Here is a 21,096-nt window from a genome sequence, read left to right as displayed (position 1 = left end):
AGGGCTGCTTGCGCTGCGGTTTGGAACTGCTGAGGCCTTTCTCACTTGAGTCACGCTCACAGCTGGCAGCCTTTTGTGCCACTTTATAAACGGGCTGCAGTAATATTCCCAGCTAAGGACTGCACTGCCTCCTGAGCCCGGGGAGGCCCTCCTAGTGTGCTGCTTCCTTCTTCATTGTAGGAGGTGGACAAGGCAATAATTTTGTCTTTTACTTTGGATGGATGTCTTAGAACTCCCCAGAATGCCCCCCTAAAATGGTGTGGCTGTGGTAGACCCTGAGTCTGTGCAGGGTTTCTCTCTCACCCTTTGGAGCATATCCATGTTACTAGGGCTCTTAGTTTGCTCAACGTAATAATGTCAAAGATGCGGTGGAGCAATATAACATTCTACAGTATTCCAGAAGGTCAGGGGCACCTTGGACTGTATTATGACACTGAGTGGGAGAGTTAACCCGGTGGCAAACCCATAAATGTTGTCTGTTCTGTGTAAATGTGAACCGGTTCTGATCAGAACTGGTCCTCATCCTGATTGGGATAGAAAAGGATACATTCAGCAGATCAGTTGCCACATACTTTGTACCTGAGGTCAGATGAATCTGCCATAACTACGCTACAACACCTGGCACAGCAGTTGCAGTTAGAGCTACTTGGTTGAGCTTGTGGTGGTATATAGTCATCCGCCAGGATCCATTTGGTTTCTTTAGGGCCCAGACTGGTGAATTAAACAGAGATGTGATAGGGGAAGTCACCCCTGTGTCATTTGGATCCTTAAGGGTGGCACTAATCTCCACCATTCCCCCAGAGTCATACTGTTTTTGAGGTCCGGGTTGGGTGGCTTCTGCTTGATCTTTCCCATCACGATGGCTGTTCCTCCACAGATCAAGGACGCAGTGTGAGGTGGCGCTGTCTGCCAATTTTGTCAATTCCAGTGGTACATTGGGGAACCAGGGAAATGACCACTGGGTGGATCTGTGGACTCAGTGGACCTACTGTAAGCCAGACCTTGACCAAGATTTTGTTTACTATCTTGGCCTCATCTCCCCCACTCTGACAGCGATACCAGGATGATACGTCCAGTGTCTGAGTATCAACTGATTCTGCTGCTGGGTCTAACACTCCTTGAACTGTCTGGCTTCTTCCTTCCCCGGTGTACAGTTATCTGAGCAAAATGGCCGTAGGCCCCTTGGGGGAAGGACAGGGCCATCATGACCATTTTTGCTTGTGATAGTGTTGCAGGGCCCTTCCTCCTGCCTTCTGGCCACCTCTTCAGTCAGTGGATTTCAGTCCAGTAACTTGATCAGGCCTGGAACCGGGCAAGGGATCATGAGTGTTTACTGGAGCAGCCTACCTTCAGCCTCTTGGTTATCCAGTCTTGATTACTTGCGTTGGTACAAACTGAGGTAGTACTCTTATCAGCTACCCATTTGTTTTGTACCTAAGGACACTGTGTTGTGAAAACCACTTCCATGACTCTTTGTGGGTTACATCCCCTTGGCTGCCACTTCGGTCTTGCTGGCGATAATGATAATTGTGTGACCTGGCTTCTTATAATGAGCCCCATCACGTGGCCTCTCTTGTTTCAGAGTCCTGTCATCCCTGATGCTGTAACCACCTCTCTTACAATCAGCCCTGGCCTGCAGAGGAGGCCACCACCGATCGTCCGAGGGATGCCGGTGCCCCTTCACCAGCACACTCCTTTGGGCCTTGGTCAATGGCCTGTCCTCTGGGCCTTCCCGTGGAATATGATCATCTGATAATATTTTTCAGTCACAGATGCTATATCCATCCCAGCGTACCCATTTCCTTGAGTCTTTGAATTCCTTCCTCCTCTGTCGGTCACTGCAGTTTTGGTGTTTTCACTTTACTCAGCGTGGGCCATCGCTTTTTCATGCTTTTGGGAGATGTCTTAGTAGGGAGTTCTCAGCATCTCCTGACATCCTTGAATCCTGATTGCTCCCAAGTCAGTAACCTCTTCCCTAACTAGCTGTATGTTCTGGTCCTTTAGATTGAGCACACCCAGCACCTGGTCGCGTGTGGACGCCTGCTGCCGGCACGTGCTGGTGACAGCTGGTTCTTACAGTTCCTTTGGGATATTATGTCTCCTTTCAGCACCTTCCCAGCTGTAAAATGTGAAACCAGTTGTGCTGTGAAATGACCCTAATTATAGGTCTGTTGTGAGGTCGGTGCCGTGAGAGTGAGGACAATGTTGCCTTCAGGGGCTTTCATTGTCTTCAGCCGGGTGAGTGCTTGCTCTTAATAGACAAGGATGGGCCACCTCTGAAGAGGCAGAAAGCTTAGAGGCGTCGGAGGAGTCAAAACCTGTGTGTCTCATCCCGGGTTTTCATATCCCCGGCCTTGGCATAACAGACCTGCCTTGATTGACTGTTAATTGGTCTTTAAGTTCCACCCACTCGGACAGGTAAGCCCTGGGCTTGGTCCTGGCGCTCTCTGACCTCTCACTGCAGGTGGTAAGAGCCTCTTTGTGTGCAATAGCAGGCTTTCACATCTGGCTTCTAGCTGCCTTTCCTTCTCCTCTGCTTGCTGCATTTCTGTAGAACAGTGGTTCTCTTAAGTGCAGCTCTCCAACTAGTATCAGCATCACCTGGGGCCTTGTTAGAAATGCAGATTCTCAGCCTGCCTCAGCTGCTGACTTAGAAACTTCTGGGCCTGGGGAGCAAGCAATCTGAGATCACACTAAAGTTTGAAGAGCATGGTAAAGCATCAGCGGTGCTCGGCAATAGCCATCCATCCCATTGTCCTTACAGCTACCGGTCTCTCATAGTTTTAAACACCTGGTGCTGGGCTTCCCTGGTGGCGCAGTGGTTGAGAGTCCGCCTGCCGATGCAGGGGACGCGGGTTTGTGCCCCGGTCCAGGAAGATCCCACATGCCACGGAGTGGCTAGGCCCGTGAGCCATGGCTGCTGAGCCTGCACGTCCGGAGTCTGTGCTCCGCAACGGGAGAGGCCACAGCAGTGAGAGGCCCGCGTACCGCAAAAAAAAAAAAAAAAAAAAAAAAAACCAAAAAAAACACCTGGTGCATTGCACCTGCTTCCACTGGTACAGTCTCCCAATTCAGCATCTTTGAAAGTTTCAGTTGGCACGTAATCTTGTGCCAGGGGCTGTGTGCTCCACCAGCCACCGTGATGGGTTCCTTTGTGCCAGTTGGATGGTGAGTGATTCAGCTCCAAAACCCTATCTTATCTCCTGCTTTCTTGGATCACTTCTGGTGCCAACTGTCACATGTCGGATTCTCCAAAAGCAAATGCTAAGATGAAGTTTGGGGTGCATGTTTCTTAGGGATCTTCACCTGTGAGACGAAGAGGATATTAGCAGCATTGGATAGACGGATTAGTCTAACTGTGAGTCAGCTCCAGCAAAGCCCCTGTCAACCTGGTGCTGATCCGAGGAATGAGTATTGCCCATTCAAGCTGGGCTGGGGGGCTGGGCCTTTGTACCTCTTCCTCGCTCAATACACGCCTGACGTCAGGTGAGGGGCCTCTGCAGTTGACACAGATCCTGAAGGAGCCGACAACTGGAGACTGCTGTCCGTGCTCTTCACAGTTGGCGGCAAGTCCTACCTTGAAAGATGGTCTGGGTCACCCATCGTTGTGTCTGTCACAACGTACCCAGTGATTCCACTGATGCTTCTGTGGCTCGCTGTTTTCTTTTTCCCATCTTAAGCTCTATGCATATTCTGTCCACCACCTCTTGTGCTTCCTGCATTTCTGGTTCCCTCTATTTTTATTCAGCATATTTAACCCTTTCACTTTTCTCCCCTTCCAATTATAACCTACTGCTGTTACTTCTGAGATTATTTTTCTTGCTTTCGGGGGTTTTTTTTGTTTGTTTTTTTAGTTTATTGAGAGGTTAGCCAAAGGTCAATTATTATGTTACTTTAAATGAAAGGAAGATAGTCATGGAAATTCAGATCTAGAGAGATCTATCTATATGTTGTATTGTACATGAGCCGGTGGGTCGAATGCCAGTGACCAGCAACCCATTTTTATCTATCTAGTTAATGGTAAAGTGAATACTCTTCTTCCCTACCAGTTTGTGAAGGAACACACATACAACCTCTTTTGTCAGCTGTGAGTCTAGAAAATACAGTCTGTTTTTAAATAACAGTATTTTGCTGCTTTACTCTTAAACTCATTTTTATTTTTCCCCTCAGGCCATCAAGCCCTGTCGTCCTATGACCAACAATGCTGGCAGACTTTTCCACTATCGAATTACAGTCTCACCTCCTACAAACTTTTTAGTGAGTTCCTAACAAAATCGGGTTTCATTTGTTTAAAAATGTAGTAAATAGGTTCTATGTGTGTACATAGGTTAAAATGTGAATTGGTTAAATATGGATTCAGTTCTCAAATGTTCTTTCTTTTAAAAACATTTTATTTTGATGCCAATAAAATTGACCTTTATCATAATGACTTTTATTTTTGGCTTCCTCTCATTATACTACTTTCTGTATCTTTTTTCATTTATATTGTTGGTACCACATAATAGCCAGTGAATTATGGAGAGCTTGTTCGTTGGAGCTATGGAGTTGGAAGAATGCAGAGAACGCTTGTGCATCTCTTAAAAATCAGCAAATAGCTTATGTATTATCTGTATATTATGACCATAAGTATTGCATATATGACAGTGATAATAATACCTAATGTTTGTTGACTATGGTACTGGGCACCATTCTCAGTATTTGACATGTATTAAGTTATTTCACACAAAAAAATCGATGAAGTAGGTATTATGATCCCCACTATGCAGGTGGTGCAGTCATCCATGTTTTACAGGTAAGGTTAAGCTGCTTGCTCTAGATTATTCAGGCAGTAAGTGGCACAGTGAGGACTTGAGCCTGGGCAGACTGACTTCACAGAGCATGGCTGTACGCCATTCCACTGTGCCACACTGCCTTTGCACAGTACAAAATTAATTAATTCTGGTTACTTTTTTAATTAAGAGATTTCAGTTTCAAAATTAGATTATTAATAATTATTTTAACAGCTTTATTGAGACATAATATACCATAAAACTCACCCATTTAAAGTATATATTTCATGATAGTTAGTCTTTTCACAGAATTGTGAAACCATCACCTCAATCTAATTTTAGAACATTTTCATCATCTCCCAAAGAAACCCTCTACTTATTAGCAGTCAGTTCTTTCCCACCCCACAGCCTTCAGAAACTACTAAGGTACTCTCTGTCTTTATCATTTGCCTATTCTAGATATTTCATATGAATGGAATCATAGAATATGTGATCTTTTGGCTTCTTCCACTTACCGTAATGTTTTCAAGATTCATCCATGTTGTAGTATGTAACTTCATTCCTTTTTACGGCCAAGTAATATTCCACTGTATGGATATACCGTATTTTATTTATCCATTCATCAGTTGATGAACATTTGTGTGGTATCCACTTTGGGGCTATTATAATAATGCTGCTGTGAATGTTCGCGTACAAGTTTTTGTGTGGATGTATGTTTTCCTTTCCCTTGAGTATAAATCTAGGACTAGAGTTGCTGGGTTGTATGGTAACTATATGTTTAATATTTGGAGGAACTACCAAACTGTTTTCCCAAGTGGCTGTACCATTATCATTTCACTAGAAGTTCTTTCATAATATTTAATTTAGACCAGCTTTGTTGAATTATTCAAATGGGAAGTAACAGTAATATTGGAAAAACAAATAATACGCATTTGGATATTCTTTATTCCCCCCCCACCCAAGTTCTTCATATATGTGTGTGTGTGTGTGTGTGTGTGTGTGTATAAATGTTTAGAAGAATAATGTTCAATACCTATGTAAAAAAACATGTCTTTTACGTTTCCAATCTTGATAATTTGTTCCATGTTTAGCATTTAGGATTAAAAATCGTGGGCTATAAGAATGGCATAAAGAAGAGAATCTCTTATGCTTAGGTCAACATTTGTATATTTTAATTAGATTCACTTTGCAAGTAATTAAGATCTTTGACATTATGCAGGAATTGGTTTGTTACAGTGTTGAATGGGTTGGCTTCTCCTTGGAGGGCCTGGGAATGGAGCTGTGAGGGGATGAGCCTCTGGCACCTTGGGTCTTTTCAGAGCCTTCCAGGCTGTCGCTAGTCTTGACTGTTGTGATGCTGAGTCTTCTCCACTTGCTTGGATTCGACTGTGCTATTATGTTGTTCTTGTTAGAGCTTCTGTTAGTTCAGAAATATAGCTTAGTAAGAACAGGACTGGTAGTATCGTGGGATTAAATAAAACAAGTTCCTAGAAAATGAAGCCATGTAGCGAGTCTTTTTTTTTTCTTTATGGCACCCATAATAAACATTCTTGATTGTCTAGTATATAAATATTACTGAAGCTAGAGAATTCCACCAAGCAGGAGAATTCTAGCTAGAATTAATCCTCTGTGTAAAGTTTCTCCCTGGTGTTTGGGAAAACGTTAAGAGAAGTCCATACATTTCACCTATTGGTTGCTTTGGGTGTCCTGATGGGTTTCTGCACATGCAAATCATGTCATTTGTTCATACTTTATGTTTCTGTTTGCTTTCAGACTGACAGGCCAACTGTTATCGAATATGATGATCATGAGTATATCTTTGAAGGATTTTCTATGTTTGCACACGCCCCCCTGACCAATGTAAGTATATGCTGATCAGCTGGCTTTCTCCTTCCCTGAGCCCCCTTCCTTCACTTCATTCTTTCTTTCTAAAAGTCAAAGAAAATTTCTTTTCATCTGACTTCTAAGTAACAATTACTTTGCACCCCTCTACCTGAGCTGCAGGAAGTCAGCGGCAGTGTGTGTCAGGTGGGAATGTGACATCTGTGCTAATGAGTCACAGGTTTGGTCCACATTAAATGGTGTAAGTAAACATGTGTCAGAATAACATTTTGAGAGCGTGAAAGATTGAAAAAGAAGGATAAACTGTGGAGTAATGTGTCAAAGCTATTTTGGGTTGGGTGTCCTTCAAAAGAAAGTTGGAAAGTTTTAAGGAGAAGCTATTATTTAGTCTCTGAGTAATAGGTAAAAAAATAGAGCTTGTTCAGGACATCTGGAGCCTGAATTAACTTCATACATTTTTGTGCTTTGGGATCCCGGGAATATGTCTTCTTTAAGCCACTCTGACATACAGATCCATGATATTTTATAGGTATTAAGGCTGCTTTGTTGGTAATCGGTTCAAATGGAAGTTCTGTATTTGTAAGTCAAAATCTGTCTGTCTCAAAGCTGGCAGTCATGGGAATTGTCTTACTTATTCTGTGTTCCAGTTGGACGTAGAGTGGAATTCACCGGTGGCTCAGGAAGGGAGTATAGAGGTGTACTTGAGCCAGTCTAGATGCTGCTCTAGAACTTACTGAATTACAGCTATGGTGTATGTACATCAAAGTAGCATGTTCTTTAATCCTTTCTGGTTTGGTTAAAAGAAATTACATCTGCAGTTTGAAAAGTTATTTTAGTACTGTTTACTTAAACTGTGAAATTCTGTTCCATTGGAGAGTAAAGAAAAAAATCTTTGCCTAATCTTGCTCCTTTCTATTATTATTTTTTATTAGCAGACATGATTCTATAGTAGTGATACTAATTTAAAACAGATTGTTTTCTTAATGAGATTTTCTTTATGCCACAGTATATTTTATCCTAGAGAATTTTTTTTTGAGAAGATGATTACACTGTAAATGTAAAAATAAAATCATTTGATCATACACATCACATCCATCTCTAGGGTGGACGATAATATAGAAAGGGGTGTAATATTGGACTTCTATTTTTTATTGAGGTATAATTGACACATAATGTTATTAGTTTCAGGTGTACAACATAATAATTTGATATTTGTATATATTGTGAAATGATCACCACGGTAAGTCTAATTAACATCCATCGTCATACATACTTACAAAGTTTTAAATTGGACTATTTTTTTTTTGATTGAAGTATAGTTGATTTACAGTGTTGTGTTAATTTCTGCTGTACGGCAAAGTGACTCAGTTATATGCTGTAATCACTCTTTTTTTATGTTCTTTTCCATTATGGTTTATCCCAGGAGATTAGATATAGTTCCCTGTGCTATACAGTAGGACTTTGTTGTTTATCCATTCTAAATGTAATGTTTGCATCTACTAATCCCAAACTCCCAGTCCATCCCTCTCCCTCCCCGCTCCCCCTTGTCAACCACAAGTCTGTTCTCCATGTCTGTGAGTCTGTTTCTATATTGTAGATAGGTTCATTTATGCCACATTTTAGATTCCACATATAAGTGATATATGGTATTTGTCTTTCTCTTTCTGACTTACTTCACTTAGTATGATAATCTCTAGTTGCATCTGTGTTGCTGCAGACAGCATCATTTCATTCTTTTTTATGACCGAGTAGCGTTACATTGTGTATATGTACCATATGTTCTTTATCCGTTCATCTGTCAATGGACGTTTAGGTTGTTTGGACTATTCTTAAACAATCTTTATGAAGAGGCACTGGGAAGTTTTTGAATTTTGAAGGTTTCTTATTTTATTATTATTATTATATATATATATATATTTTTTTTGCGGTACGCGGGCCTCTCACTGTTGTGGCCTCTCCCGTTGCGGAGCACAGGCTCCGGACGCGCAGGCTCAGCGGCCATGGCTCACGGGCCCAGCCGCTCCGCGGCATGTGGGATCTTCCCGGACTGGGGCACGAACCCGTGTCCCCTGCATCGGCAGGTGGACTCTCAACCACTGCGCCAATGGGGAAGCCCTATTATTTTTTTTTAAATGTTTTTAATATTTTTTAAATGTCTCAATTAGGCACTCAAACCCTTTGTTACACCAAATCTCATAGTCTTAGAGTTGAAAAGGCCTTCAGAAGTCATCTAGTCCAACTCCCCCCTACATAATACGTTTCTCTTTTTTTTTTCTCAGCAGGCTTGCAAGTACAAATAATTAGTTACCATGAAAATATTTAAAAATTATCTGTCTTATCTATTAATTCCCTACAAGTAATACAGATCTCATTTTAACTTTTAGGATCGCCTTAAAGAAGGAAAGCAGTGTGACTTCAGAGAGGATTTAAACCTTAGTGAATTATACTTACTAGCTGTATGATTTGACATTTCAATTTTTATAAACCCTGGTTTTCTCATCTGTAAAACAGACGTTATTAGTTGTGGCAGTCTTACTGGCTTTTGTAAAAAAATAAATGAGATGACAGATGAAAAGTGTTTATCATGATGTTGAATATACAATACATATTGGCACTAATTATTTTGGATAAGATGTCAGGCAGATGTGGATTTGAGTCTTTCTTCTAATTCTTTTTTTTTTTTTTTAACTGATTCTCAATATTTATGTGACCTTGGAAGAGTGATTCTTTGAGCTTTATTTTTGTTCCTCAGCACAAGGTTTGGCACTGAGAGGCCGCTAGTGCGAAATTAATTGCAGTTGTTACTGTTGTTATAAAAGATAGGACTGAAAAATTCCTGGCTTCAGAGTATATGTTTTATAAATATTCAATTTCTCAAAACTTGAGAACTTAACTCTGTAATGAGAAGATAAGCCCCATCATTTATGTTAGAGATGTTGATAAAATAAATCAAGGTTTAAGCTGAGTGTTGTACAGTTCATAGGAATTAGATCCCTCAAAGGCCTCTTGAATTTGAAATAGCCTCCCAAGAAAAAGAATTATTAAATCGCTTTACTGTTCTGATGCATTTTTTTGCTAGAGAGAGCTCATCAGCAAGAAGGGCATGCAAATGATGCTAATGTTAGAATCTCAACCCAGTCTAGTACCAACAAGTTCTCTTAAGGTCTTCTTGAATTGAAGTGGGTTGAAAGCCTTGTTGGCTAAGTATAGAGCGTTGTGGGAAAATTTTATCCTTTTATGTAGTACATTTGCTGTTACTTATAATACCTGATGTTATTCGGGACTTTGACAACATAACTAAAATTACCTGGATATATGTATTACATGCATAATATTTTATCCCGTCCTCAAAAGCACAAGGCAGCACCATGATCATTTCCCTGCTGCTTTCCATTTCCAGTGGACTTGCTGCCCTGGATTTAGTCTTTCAGTTCCTGGAAGTAGTAGAGTTAGAATGTAGAAGTTTAGGGAGGGTTTTTTTGTTTGTTTCTGGTAGGATGAGATAAGAGTTAGTGTCAAATCAGCATTCAAACGTGTTTTAAGAAATGATAGTGGGCATTTATATTATTTGATTGGCCAACTGAGTTCTCAGTCAACTGAGTTCCCAATATGTAGGAAAATGATAAGTCTCTTTGAGTCTTAGAGAGAGATGAAAGTTCGCATAGAAAAGGAGATTCTGCCTTTCCAAATTTGTGTGTCTGAGAAGGGCTCTAGTGGTACAGGTAAGAGCCCCAAAGAAAATACAGTGTGTATAAGAAAAGAGGTCAAAGAAGGAATCGCCCAAAAGTGATTTTAGTTGAAATAATATGGGGAAAGGACTGAACTTGCATAAATCATCCAGCAGAGTTGCTGTTGCACATGGTAAAAGGAGTAAAGTTTATACTTTTGCTCTTTTTCTTGCCTCTGGACTATTCCCAAGGGCTCTGGTCCTTTTCTCTCCTGAAAACACTCCCCGAGTAATGCAATGTCACCCACAGTTTTTCCTCCCATGCATGTTCTGACATTGATATTTATAGCTGTGATGTATGGCTCTGTGCTCCACACTCACATTTCAGATTGCCTACTGGACATACCTACCTTGATGTTCCCTCAGGTACCTCACCCTTAACCTGTGTGAAACAGAACTCATCATCTTCTCTGCGTACTTCTCTGAGTTTGAGGTACTCATGGGACACCCTATGAAATTCTTTGTATTAATGCCATCGTGAGCTATCTGGTCCCTTAGGCCACAAACCTAGAAATTATCCTCTATTCTTTCTCCTCTTTCACTTCCACATCAGAACAGTCACTGTATATTTCAGTCACATCTCCTGTGTTTAAATTCTTCTCCCTCCTTTTTGATCTTTTCTTCATTTGGCTTCTGAACTGTTTCGTTAGACTCCATTCTGGTCTTCTGGTCTCTTGCCTTGTTCCCCTACAAGCCATTCCCACCCTGTTTACATAGCAACCCATCCATGTAAACTGTGATAGTCTCTCACTTAAAGTACTTGAATGAGTTCTTGTTGCTGTAAGGATAGCTCTGAATCCTTAACATGGTTTTTAAGATCTGCATAATATAGTTCATACTTTCCTTTCTAGAATTTTCTTATGTCTCTGTCTCCATGCATTTCACTTCTGAAGAGCTAAATGGCCTGTCCCCCCAGCTCCCTTTTCTCTGTCTTGCTAGAAACTAAACACCTATTCTTCCCCAGTTAATTTTCGTGATGACCTGGAAAATCCCTTCCCATCTTTGAAGACTCAACTCAAATGTTACTTCCTCTTTGGTTCTTTTGTACTTTATACTATTTTGTTTGCTTATTTGTTTTTTAAATGCACTTATAAGTTACACTGTATCATATTCTGTTTATGCTTGTTTACATGCCTTTTTTTCTCTTTTAGATCCCTACCTTTTTATTTTTTATTTTTATTTTTTACATCTTTATTGGAGTATAATTACTTTACAATGTTGTGTTAGTTTCCACTGTACAACAAAGTGAATCAGCTATATGCATACATATATTCCCATATCCCCTCCCTCTTGAGCCTCCCTCCCAGCCTCCCTATCCCACCCCTCTAGGTCGTCACAAAGCACCGAGCTGATCTCCCTGTGCTATGCGGCTGCTTCCCACTAGCTATCTATTTTACATTTGGAACTGTATATATGTCAATGCTACTCTCTCACTTCGTCCCAGCTTCCCCTTCACCTCCATGTCCTCAAGTCCGTGTCTTTATTCCTGCCCTGCCACTAGGTTCACCAGTACCATTTATTTATTTATTTATTTAATCTTATTTATTTATTTTTGGCTGCATTGCGTCTTTGTTGCTGCGCGCGGGCATCCTCTAGTTGCTGTGAGTGGGGGCTACTCTTCCTTGCAGTGCGCAGGCTTCTCATTGCGGTGGCTTCTCTTGTTGCGGAGCACGGGCTCTAGGCACGTGGGCTTCAGTGGTTGTGGCTCGCGGGCTTAGTTGCTCCGTGGCATGTGAGATCTTCCCGGACCAGGGCTTGAACCTGTGTCCCCTGCATTGGCAGGCAGATTCTTAACCACTGTGCCACCAGGGAAACCTAGTACCATTTTTTTAGATTCCATATATATGTGTTAGCATATGATGTTTCTTTTTCTCTTTCTGACTTACTTCACTCTGTATGACAGACTCTAGGTCCATCCACCTCACTACAAATAACTCAATTTTGTTCCTTTTTATGGCTGAGTAATATTCTATTGTATATATGTGCCACATCTTCTTTAACCATTCATCTGTCGATGGACACTTAGGTTGCTTCCATGTCCTGGCTATTGTAAATAGTGCTGCAGTGAACATTGTGGTACATGTCTCCTTCTGAATTATGGTTTTCTCAGGGTATATGCCCAGTAGTGGGATTGCTGGGTCGTATGGTAGTTCTATTTTTAGTTTTTTAAGAAACCTCCATACTGTTCTCCATAGTGGCTGTATCAATTTGTATTCCCACCAACACTGCAAGAGGGTTTCCTTTTCTCCACACCCTCTCCAGCATTTATTTGTTGTTTTTTTGAAGATGGCCATTCTGACCAGTGTGAGGTAATACTTCATTATGGTTTTGATTTGCATTTCTCTAATGATTAGTGATGTTGAGCATCCTTTCATGTGTTTGTTGGCAATCTGTATGTCTTCTTTGGAGAAATGTCTATTTAGCTCTTCTGCCTCTTTTTGGATTGGGTTGTTTGTTTTTTTGATATTGAGCTACAAGCTGCTTGTATATTTTGGAGATTAATCCTTTGTCAGTTGCTCTGTTTGCAAATATTTTCTCCCATTCTGAGGGTTGTCTTTTCGTTTTGTTTATGTTTTCCTTTGCTGTGCAAAAGCTTGTAAGTTTCATGAGGTCCCATCTGTTTACTTTTATTTTTATTTCCATTACCCTAGGAGGTGGGTCAAAAAGGATCTTGCTGTGATTTATGTCATAGGAGTTCTGCCTTTGTTTTCCTCTGAGAGTTTGATAGTGTCTGGCCTTACATTTAGGTCTTTAATCCATTTTGAGTTTATTTTTGTGTATGGTGTTAGGGAGTGTTCTAATTTCATTCTTTACATGAAGCTGTCCAGTCTTCCCAGCACCACTTATTGAAGAGGCTGTCTTTTCTCCATTGTATATTCTTTTTTGTAAAAAAATAAATTTATTTATTTATATTTGGCTGCATTGGGTCTTCGTTGCTGTGAGCAGGCTTTCTCTAGATGCGGTGAGCGGGGACCACTCTTCATTGCGGCATGCAGGCTTCTCATCGCGGTGGCTTCTCTTGTTGTGGAGCATGGGCTCTAGGGCATATGCGCTTCAGTAGTTATGGCACATGGACTCAGTAGTTGTGGCTCACGGGCCCTAAAGTGCAGGCTCAGTAGTTGTGGCTCAGGGCTTTGTTGCTACACGACATGTGGGATCTTCCCAGACCAGGGCTCGAACCCATGTCCCCTGCATTGGCAGGCGGATTCTTAACCACTGCGCCACCAGGGAAGCCCAGGGAAGCCCTCTCCATTGTGTATTCTTGCCTCCTTTGTCAAAGATGAGGTGACCATATGTGCATGGGTTTATCTCTGGGCTTTCTATTCTGTTCTGTTGATCTGTATTTCTGTTTTTGTCCAGTACCATACTGTCTTGATTATTGTAGCTTTTTAGTATAGTCTGAAGTCAGGGAGCCTGATTTCTCCAGCTCTGTTTCTCTTTCTCAAGATTGCTTTGGCTATTCAAGATCCCTACCTTTTTAAAAGGTAAGGGCTGTGGCATATTTTAGAGTAATTATGAATCTAACAGTTGTTAGCAAGGTATTTTAAAAATATGAATAATTGCACAAATTTGTAGCTCTCAAATATTTTTAAATGATTGTAGGAAGAAAGAAGAACTTAAAAATGATAGTGGCCTTAGCATGTCACTTTATCTGGTTTAGAACTCATTACCATGAGAAGGCTGAAAATGGATCTCTTATTAACGTTAATTATGAATTTCACTCAAATTAGCCACCATCCTAAAAACAACAACAACAACAACAAAAAAACAACAAAGAAAGCACCTAAGAGTTAAACTTCATTTCTGAGAAAAAGATTTCCAGTAGATGGCATTATAGGACTGTTCGCTTTTCTTATCATTCCTTTTGCTGGTGGAATTAAAGTTTGTTTCTTTCTGATTGCTGTGGTTTGTAAAAATGATTACCTTTATATAAAGTCGTCTTACGGACAGATCAAGGGACCAGAAAAGCCCACTTAACACATCTCTAGGGCTTCCGAGTCTATTATTTTCCCCAGCTAGTCAGCCAAGCCACTGCATTAACCTCACACCCTTCCTTTCTCAGTCCTTCATTCAAAAATACACGTAAAGAAAACCTATTAAATCTAGGCACTAGGCTAGTGTCTCATGATACACTGGTAAAGCAAGACAGATGTGGATTTATTTCATCTGAGCTTTCCTTCATTTTCACACATACCCTGAGTATTAGAACAGGAAATGAGAGGTGGATACCCAAGTGGCTCAGAGCTGGGGTCTAGAGCAAGAATTTCTAATTCACCAGCTACCTGCTTCCTTCGGCAAAGTATCTGATGACTCTGCCTTCGTTTCCTCCACTGTACTCTGGGAAGAGTAGCTGCACCTGTCTCACAGGGCTGGTTACATGAGTGACAGTATGTGAAGCAGTAGAACAGTGCCTAGCTCAATAAGTGGGAGCTATTATTATTTTTATTACCGTGATTGCTTTTGCTCCAGAGCCAGAGAGGCAGCATGAGCTGTGTCTGCTACAATGACTTATGAATCTATAACTGATGAATTGTCAGCCTGCTACCCCTGCTCTGCCCGAAGAGCCGAAGGTTCTGAAAGGTTTTTAAAACCTGAGAAAAAGAAGTATTTAATTGTGGTTTTATTAATTCTTTAGAGGCAATATATTTGGTTTTAATGAGTTCTTGTCATGTTTGTGTTGCTGCTGCTAATACAGTTAATTAAGCACCAACATTATGCAGGTTTCCTGTAGAGACTGGGCCAGCTGGGTTCTTGCCATTAAAATTCAGCAGTTGTGGTCAAATTTCACGTGCAGTATTGTTAGCAGCTTAGATTAAGGTGAAGCTTTCCCATTTGGTTCATGGCCTTCTGGGTTGGTAGCAAACACATGTACAGTGTGAGCGCAGGAAGGTATTTTGAAACTGAACTTTTCCTCCTTATTATTGCAGATTCCACTGTGTAAAGTAATTAGATTCAACATAGACTACACGATTCATTTCATTGAGGAGATGATGCCTGAGGTAAGGGAAAAGATTATTTAACAGCTTGATGCAGCTTGCTCTTCTGTTTATTCCACACATATCGTTAAAGCATTGAACTTGGCCAGGTCTGGCTTTTTGCCATAAGTATACCCTTAAAGTTTGGTGTTCACTGTTGAAAGGGCCAGTCAGATGTAGTCAGATGTAGCTTTAGGAATGAGGTTAAAATTCGGGTCATTTTCCAACTTACTGACCTATTTTTGAACCCATTTCTCCTCCTGTTGCAGCTACTGATAGTAACTTTACATCTGTTTCTAGTTTGTTTTGGACAGGGGACAGCTTTTGGTTACTGGTCCTTATCAGAGAGGAAATTAGAAAAGTGAAACTGAATCTGATAGCTGTTGGAATAATCTTATTCATTATCTCCAGTGACAAGATCAATGCTTGGTTCATTTTCCTTCCCATATATTTACACATTTTTCTTCCCATATATTTACATATTTTTCACTACGTATGCTCAGCAGCAGATTTATCTAAATGTATACAAGAGGTTTAAAATTCCAAAGCAAGATAAATGTGAATCTCAGAATGATTCATTGCCTGATCTTGAATTTAGTGCTGTCAACAAATCACACTAAGAAATAACAACTAGACAGCAAACAAGCTTGTGCACTTAACATTGTGTTGGAGTCGGGGTTGATTTCCTGAGCCCCTGGCTCCTCTTGCAAACCTTGTTTAACGGTGCGGCTCTGTCGAGGGCAGCGGAGCACCCGGGGGATTGATGAGCATGACACGCACGCTTAGTTTGCACCTATTTCATTCTGGGCAAGTCCTGTTAATTCCACCTGTCTTTCAAAAAGAATTGAAGAGAAAGGGCCGCCCCTTCATTCTTCAGCTTGGAAGGGCTTTTTTGCTTCCTTTTGATTTTTAAGGTCATAAGCCTTCATTTGCTATTGTAAAAGTTTATGACTTCTGGCATGATCTCACGCAGGGAGATTTATGAACCCCGAGCAAAACAAGTAGGAGGAAGAATTATGAGACAAGTCTCACTTGCAAATATATCATCTGTTAAGCTTGTTTACAGCAGAAATTTTGGTACAAAGTTCTGTAGTTTTTCTTAGCCCTGTATTTGCCTTCATTAAGAATTGGAACTTTTTTGGCACAGAGACCTTTGTTTATGGTAACTTTGTAATAATAGTGATTCTGGGTGTATTTGAGGGGTGGAGGTGAGCAGGGATGGAGCGGGGGAGGTGCTGGGGACAAGCCTATCAGAGCTGGCCGCCCAGTGTGTGATTTGAATTAACAGAAAGTCCCTAGGAGATTCTGATATATTTTATAATTGGGTTAGAAAAATATGACGTAAAGGAGACTCTGATTTTTAAATTTCACAACATTTTATTTGTACATGGAGAAGGGCCAAGTTCACATTTTCTTAGGAATCCTAATGACATTATTGCCTACTTCATTAATGTTTCAAGCCAATGAGCTACTATAGGACGGTGACCAAACTAGGAAATTACCTTGTTTTAGTACAGTTGCAATAGACACTTTTTAAAACACTTGACTAGAACAATCTGAACCTTGTTAATACATGTTTGCAGTACTACAGTGATTTGATTTTGGTTTATTTTTCAGAATTTTTGTGTGAAAGGACTTGAACTCTTTTCATTATTTCTATTCAGAGATATTTTGGAATTGTATGACTGGAATCTTAAAGGTAAATAATAGGATTTAAAGAAAAGTGTAGTGCTTGTCGAAGAACGTTGTGATATGTGTGAAAACTCTTATAAAAGTTGGGGGACATAGTTGAAATTCCTTGTACTTTTGAAATACCCAGGGAAAAGTTTTTTTCTTTTTTTTTTTTTTGCGGTACGTGGGCCTCTCACCGTTGTGGCCTCTCCCGTCGTGGAGCACAGGCTCCGGACGCGCAGGCTCAGCGGCCATGGCTCACGGGCCTAGCCTCTCTGCGGCATGTGGGATCTTCCCGGACCGGGGCACGAACCCGTGTCCCCTGCATTGGCAGGCGGATTCTCAACCACTGCGCCACCAGGGAAGCCCCAAGGGAAAAGTTTTTTATTCATAGGAGTGCGTGTTACCATTTGACGTGAATAAGTTGTTATGGTCTCATTTTAATACAGTTTGACAGTGTCCATTACGGAAGATTACCGTTAATTGTTACCTAACTGGTACCTCAGAAGATGGTACCAGTTATGTTGAGTGACTACCTTGATTTATCTGCATTGGGGAATTCTCGTTAGTTAATATTTTAAATCTATTGAACTTTACTGTAATAAACTTCTTCCAAGATGACAGTTTATTAAAACAGAACCTTAGTTAACCTTCGAAACACACACATACACTGTGAGCTACAGCAGTTCAAAACTTGATACTTGGTTCTTGGATAATAGTCCACTCTTTTGGAAGTGCCTCTATTCCAGCAGACACTTATTTATTTATTTTTAAAACAGTATATTAATGAATGGCTTTTCAAACCAAGTTTTTAATAGTATTTCTCTCTTTTTTCCCCAGTTGTATTGGTTAAAATGGAACGGAGTGAAAACACAAGCATATTATATCATCCAATAGTTCATTTATAACAAAAATCTTTGTTATCTTTGAATTTCTAAAACTAATTTTACCATATATACCATATACCGTATATAACCTTGGGGCATTCATTCGCCTTTTTGGGTGGTCTCCTCCCTCCAGTCTTCATGGAATGTTTGTGGCAGTTACCACATGATTGATTTAGCTATTGAGGAGAAAGGGGTGGTTTTCTTATGTCCCTACTTCTGGTGGTATTTTTTTGTAGTTATCATAAATCTTAGGAGTTAAGTTGCAATGTTTGTTTCCTAAGGTGGTTTTATTTATTTTTTCTTTCCTTTTCACTTGTTTGCTTTAGGTCCTTTGTTTGAAGACAGTCCTCCCTGCTGCCCAAGATTTCATTTCATGCCACGTTTTGTACGATTTCTTCCAGGTAAATCTTTTGACTTGTCAGTGACCCGGTGAGATAGTGCATCTGAAAATAAGCCTGCCATTCTCCTTTCAGTCTTCAGGGACAACTTTCCCACCTCAGACACTTAATATCTACTTCTCAGGTCAGGCATGAGAATGTAAAATTATACATGTTGATTTGTACCCCTGCATAATTTATGGTAGCCCCAAGTTAGATGAGCAATGAGAAAATTGATTTATAAATTTTGAGAGTCTTCTTGATAAAATATCATGCAAGTATTAAAATTAACATGGAAAAATGCATGTGGCTTAAAAAATTCATATAGTTACTTAGAAAATAATTATAAAATTTTATAAACAATATAATTATACCTATGCTAAAAATTACTGCAGTAATAGTTATAGTAAGATAGTGGTATTATAAGGTTTTTTTTTTCTCTTTTTTGACATATACTTTTATTCATTTTACAGTGAAAAAAATAATTTATTCTCATGAAATTAAAAATATATAAGTAAATATATGACTTTTATATGTTTAAAACAATATTTTAACTATTTTAAAACTTTTGTCAAGAGGCTAGCTGTGAGCTATGGCATTGTATTTAGTGTTTTTTAAAATGGTTGGGTTTTTAATGAAATGTTTGGATGCCTTTTTGTTTGTAAAGTCTTCACCATCCTAAATGAATTCATCCCTGGAATCTCACTCCCGTATCTCACTTTCTGGTGACATCCATCTATACTTCCACCCCCTTGTTCCCTTATTCCTTTCGCTTCTGCTTGACTCTTCTTTTTTCTCCTTGTGTACAGCCACCTTTCCTTGCTTTCTTTTTTTTTTTTTTTTTTTTTTTTTTTTCTGTACGCGGGCCTCTCACTGCTGTGGCCTCTCCCGTTGCGGAGCACAGGCTCCGGACACACAGGCTCCGCGGCCATGGCTCGCGGGCCCAGCCGCTCCACGGCATGTGGGATCTTCCGGGATCGGGGCACGAACCCGTGTCCCCTGCATCGGCAGGCGGACTCTCAACCACTGCGCCACCAGGGAAGCCCTCCTTGCTTTCTTAAGTCCTGTCCTCTGACTTCTGTTTCTCAGCTCTAGTAACCTCAGCCCCTTGTGCCAACCACCACCTTGCATGGAAATGTCAGTTCAACTATTTGCCTTTTCTTCTCTGACGTTTGGGCCACTCAGTGATACGGGAGGAAAAAAAATGGCCGCTGCGATAAAACCGTGGTTTGTAATTCCAGCTGGGGAGCTTTTCAGCGTGTAAGCTTTCTGCCCACGTTTACATATCAGCAGCTTCAGAAGTTCAGCCTCATGCTCATGCTTTCCTCCTCGTGCCCCTTGTCCTCCTGGGGGCAGGAGCCCTTGCCTCCCTCATGCTTCAGAACCATCCCTTGAGCCTGTCAGATTCTGGGCCGTTCACAGCCTGGCTTTGCTTTGGTGCCCCACCGGCCTCTTAGCTTGTCCCCACCCCGCTGCAGCTGCTGATGCCAGAGCCAGCCTGCAGAAGATCAAAGCCAGTGGACACGCTTCAGCTGAATCTCCTCCCTAATGTGGTGCCTGGGCCCTTGTTCTGGTCTGCCTGCTGCACTCTCCTTACTTGCCTTCTGGCTCTCTGATTCGTCCTTTGTGGCTTTTGTCTCTTGTCTTTTCATTCTAGTTTAGCTTTTCCTCCAGATTTTGTCCATGCTACCCTTTCCTCAGTCCACTCAGTCACAGTGGCTTATTTTTATTTTAGCATGGTGTTAATCATATTTTTAGTATTGTTAATGTTCATTTTGTTTGGAAAATGCATTCAAAAGATTTTCTCTTCTGTACATCTGGTTTTATTGAGAGGTCCTTTGTATTTTTTAAACATTTATTTATTTTTATTTATTTGTTTGGCTGCATCAGGTCTTAGTTCAGCCTGCCAGCCCTTTGTTGCGGCACAACAGCGGGCTTCTCTCTAGTTGTGGCACATGGGCTGTAGAACGCGAGGGCTCAGTAGTTGTGGCGCACGAGCTTAGTTGCCCTGAGGCACGTAGGATCTTAGTTCCCCGACCAGGGATTGAACCCACCTTCCCTGTATTGGAAGGCGGATTCTTAACCGCTGGACCACCAGGGAAGTCCCGAGGTCCTTTTCTTCTTTTCAAGTGAATGCATCTATGATTTTATAATGGAGCTTTAGCGGTAAACTTATTAGAAAATGGTGTTAGAGTGAGTTTGTTGAAAAGCCTTTCCTTTCTGTATCTGTCTGCCTGTAGGCATTTTATGACCAAACAAATCTCTAAGAGAAAGTGGACATTTTTAAAATCATCTTAAAGAAGAATCTTATGTCAGATATTTACTCTGTGGGATTTCAACTCTCACAAAATGTTTCTTGCAACTGTATAGGGATAACACTTAGGTTGTCAAGAAGGGAAAGGTCTATTGACTTATTTTTAAACAGGATTTACTTTTTCATTAGACTTCCTTTTGAAAATATACTTATTTAAAAAAACCTGGGACTTCCCTGGTGGCGCAGTGGTTAAGAATCCTCCTGCCAATGCAGGGGACACGGGTTCGATCCCTGGTCTGGGAAGATCCCACATGCCGTGGAGCAACTAAGCCCATGTTCCGCAACTACTGAGCTTGTGCTCTAGAGCCCACGAACCACAACTGCTGAGCCCGCGTGTCACAACTACTGAAGCCAGTGAGCCTGGAGCCCATGCTCTGCAACGGGAGAGGCCACCACAATGAGAGACCCATGCACTGCAATGAAGAGTAGCCCCTGCTGGCCGCAACTAGAGAAAGCCCCCATGCAGCAACGAAGACCCAATGCAGCATTAATTAATTAATTAATTAATTAAAGTAACAGCTATTTCAGGGACT

General features: G+C 40.9%; 1 protein-coding gene across 6 annotated transcripts in view; it reads left to right on the top strand.

Annotated features, from left to right (window-relative positions):
- Positions 1-21,096, top strand: part of DROSHA (drosha ribonuclease III) — a 129,465-nt gene that overhangs the window by 25,142 nt on the left and 83,227 nt on the right. For all 6 annotated transcript variants that reach the window (XM_060092754.1, XM_060092758.1, XM_060092757.1 and 3 more), the window contains 5 exons: positions 4,171-4,257; positions 6,543-6,629; positions 15,267-15,338; positions 16,932-17,013; positions 18,199-18,273. In XM_060092754.1, coding sequence (XP_059948737.1) covers positions 4,171-4,257; positions 6,543-6,629; positions 15,267-15,338; positions 16,932-17,013; positions 18,199-18,273 — 403 coding nt within the window. The remainder of the gene's footprint in view (positions 1-4,170; positions 4,258-6,542; positions 6,630-15,266; positions 15,339-16,931; positions 17,014-18,198; positions 18,274-21,096) is intronic.

The sequence above is a fragment of the Mesoplodon densirostris genome, chromosome 3 (genome assembly GCF_025265405.1).
Source record: "Mesoplodon densirostris isolate mMesDen1 chromosome 3, mMesDen1 primary haplotype, whole genome shotgun sequence".
Lineage (NCBI taxonomy): Eukaryota > Metazoa > Chordata > Mammalia > Artiodactyla > Ziphiidae > Mesoplodon > Mesoplodon densirostris.
Note: the sequence above shows the minus strand (reverse complement) of the source record. Positions and strands in the feature narration are given on the sequence as shown.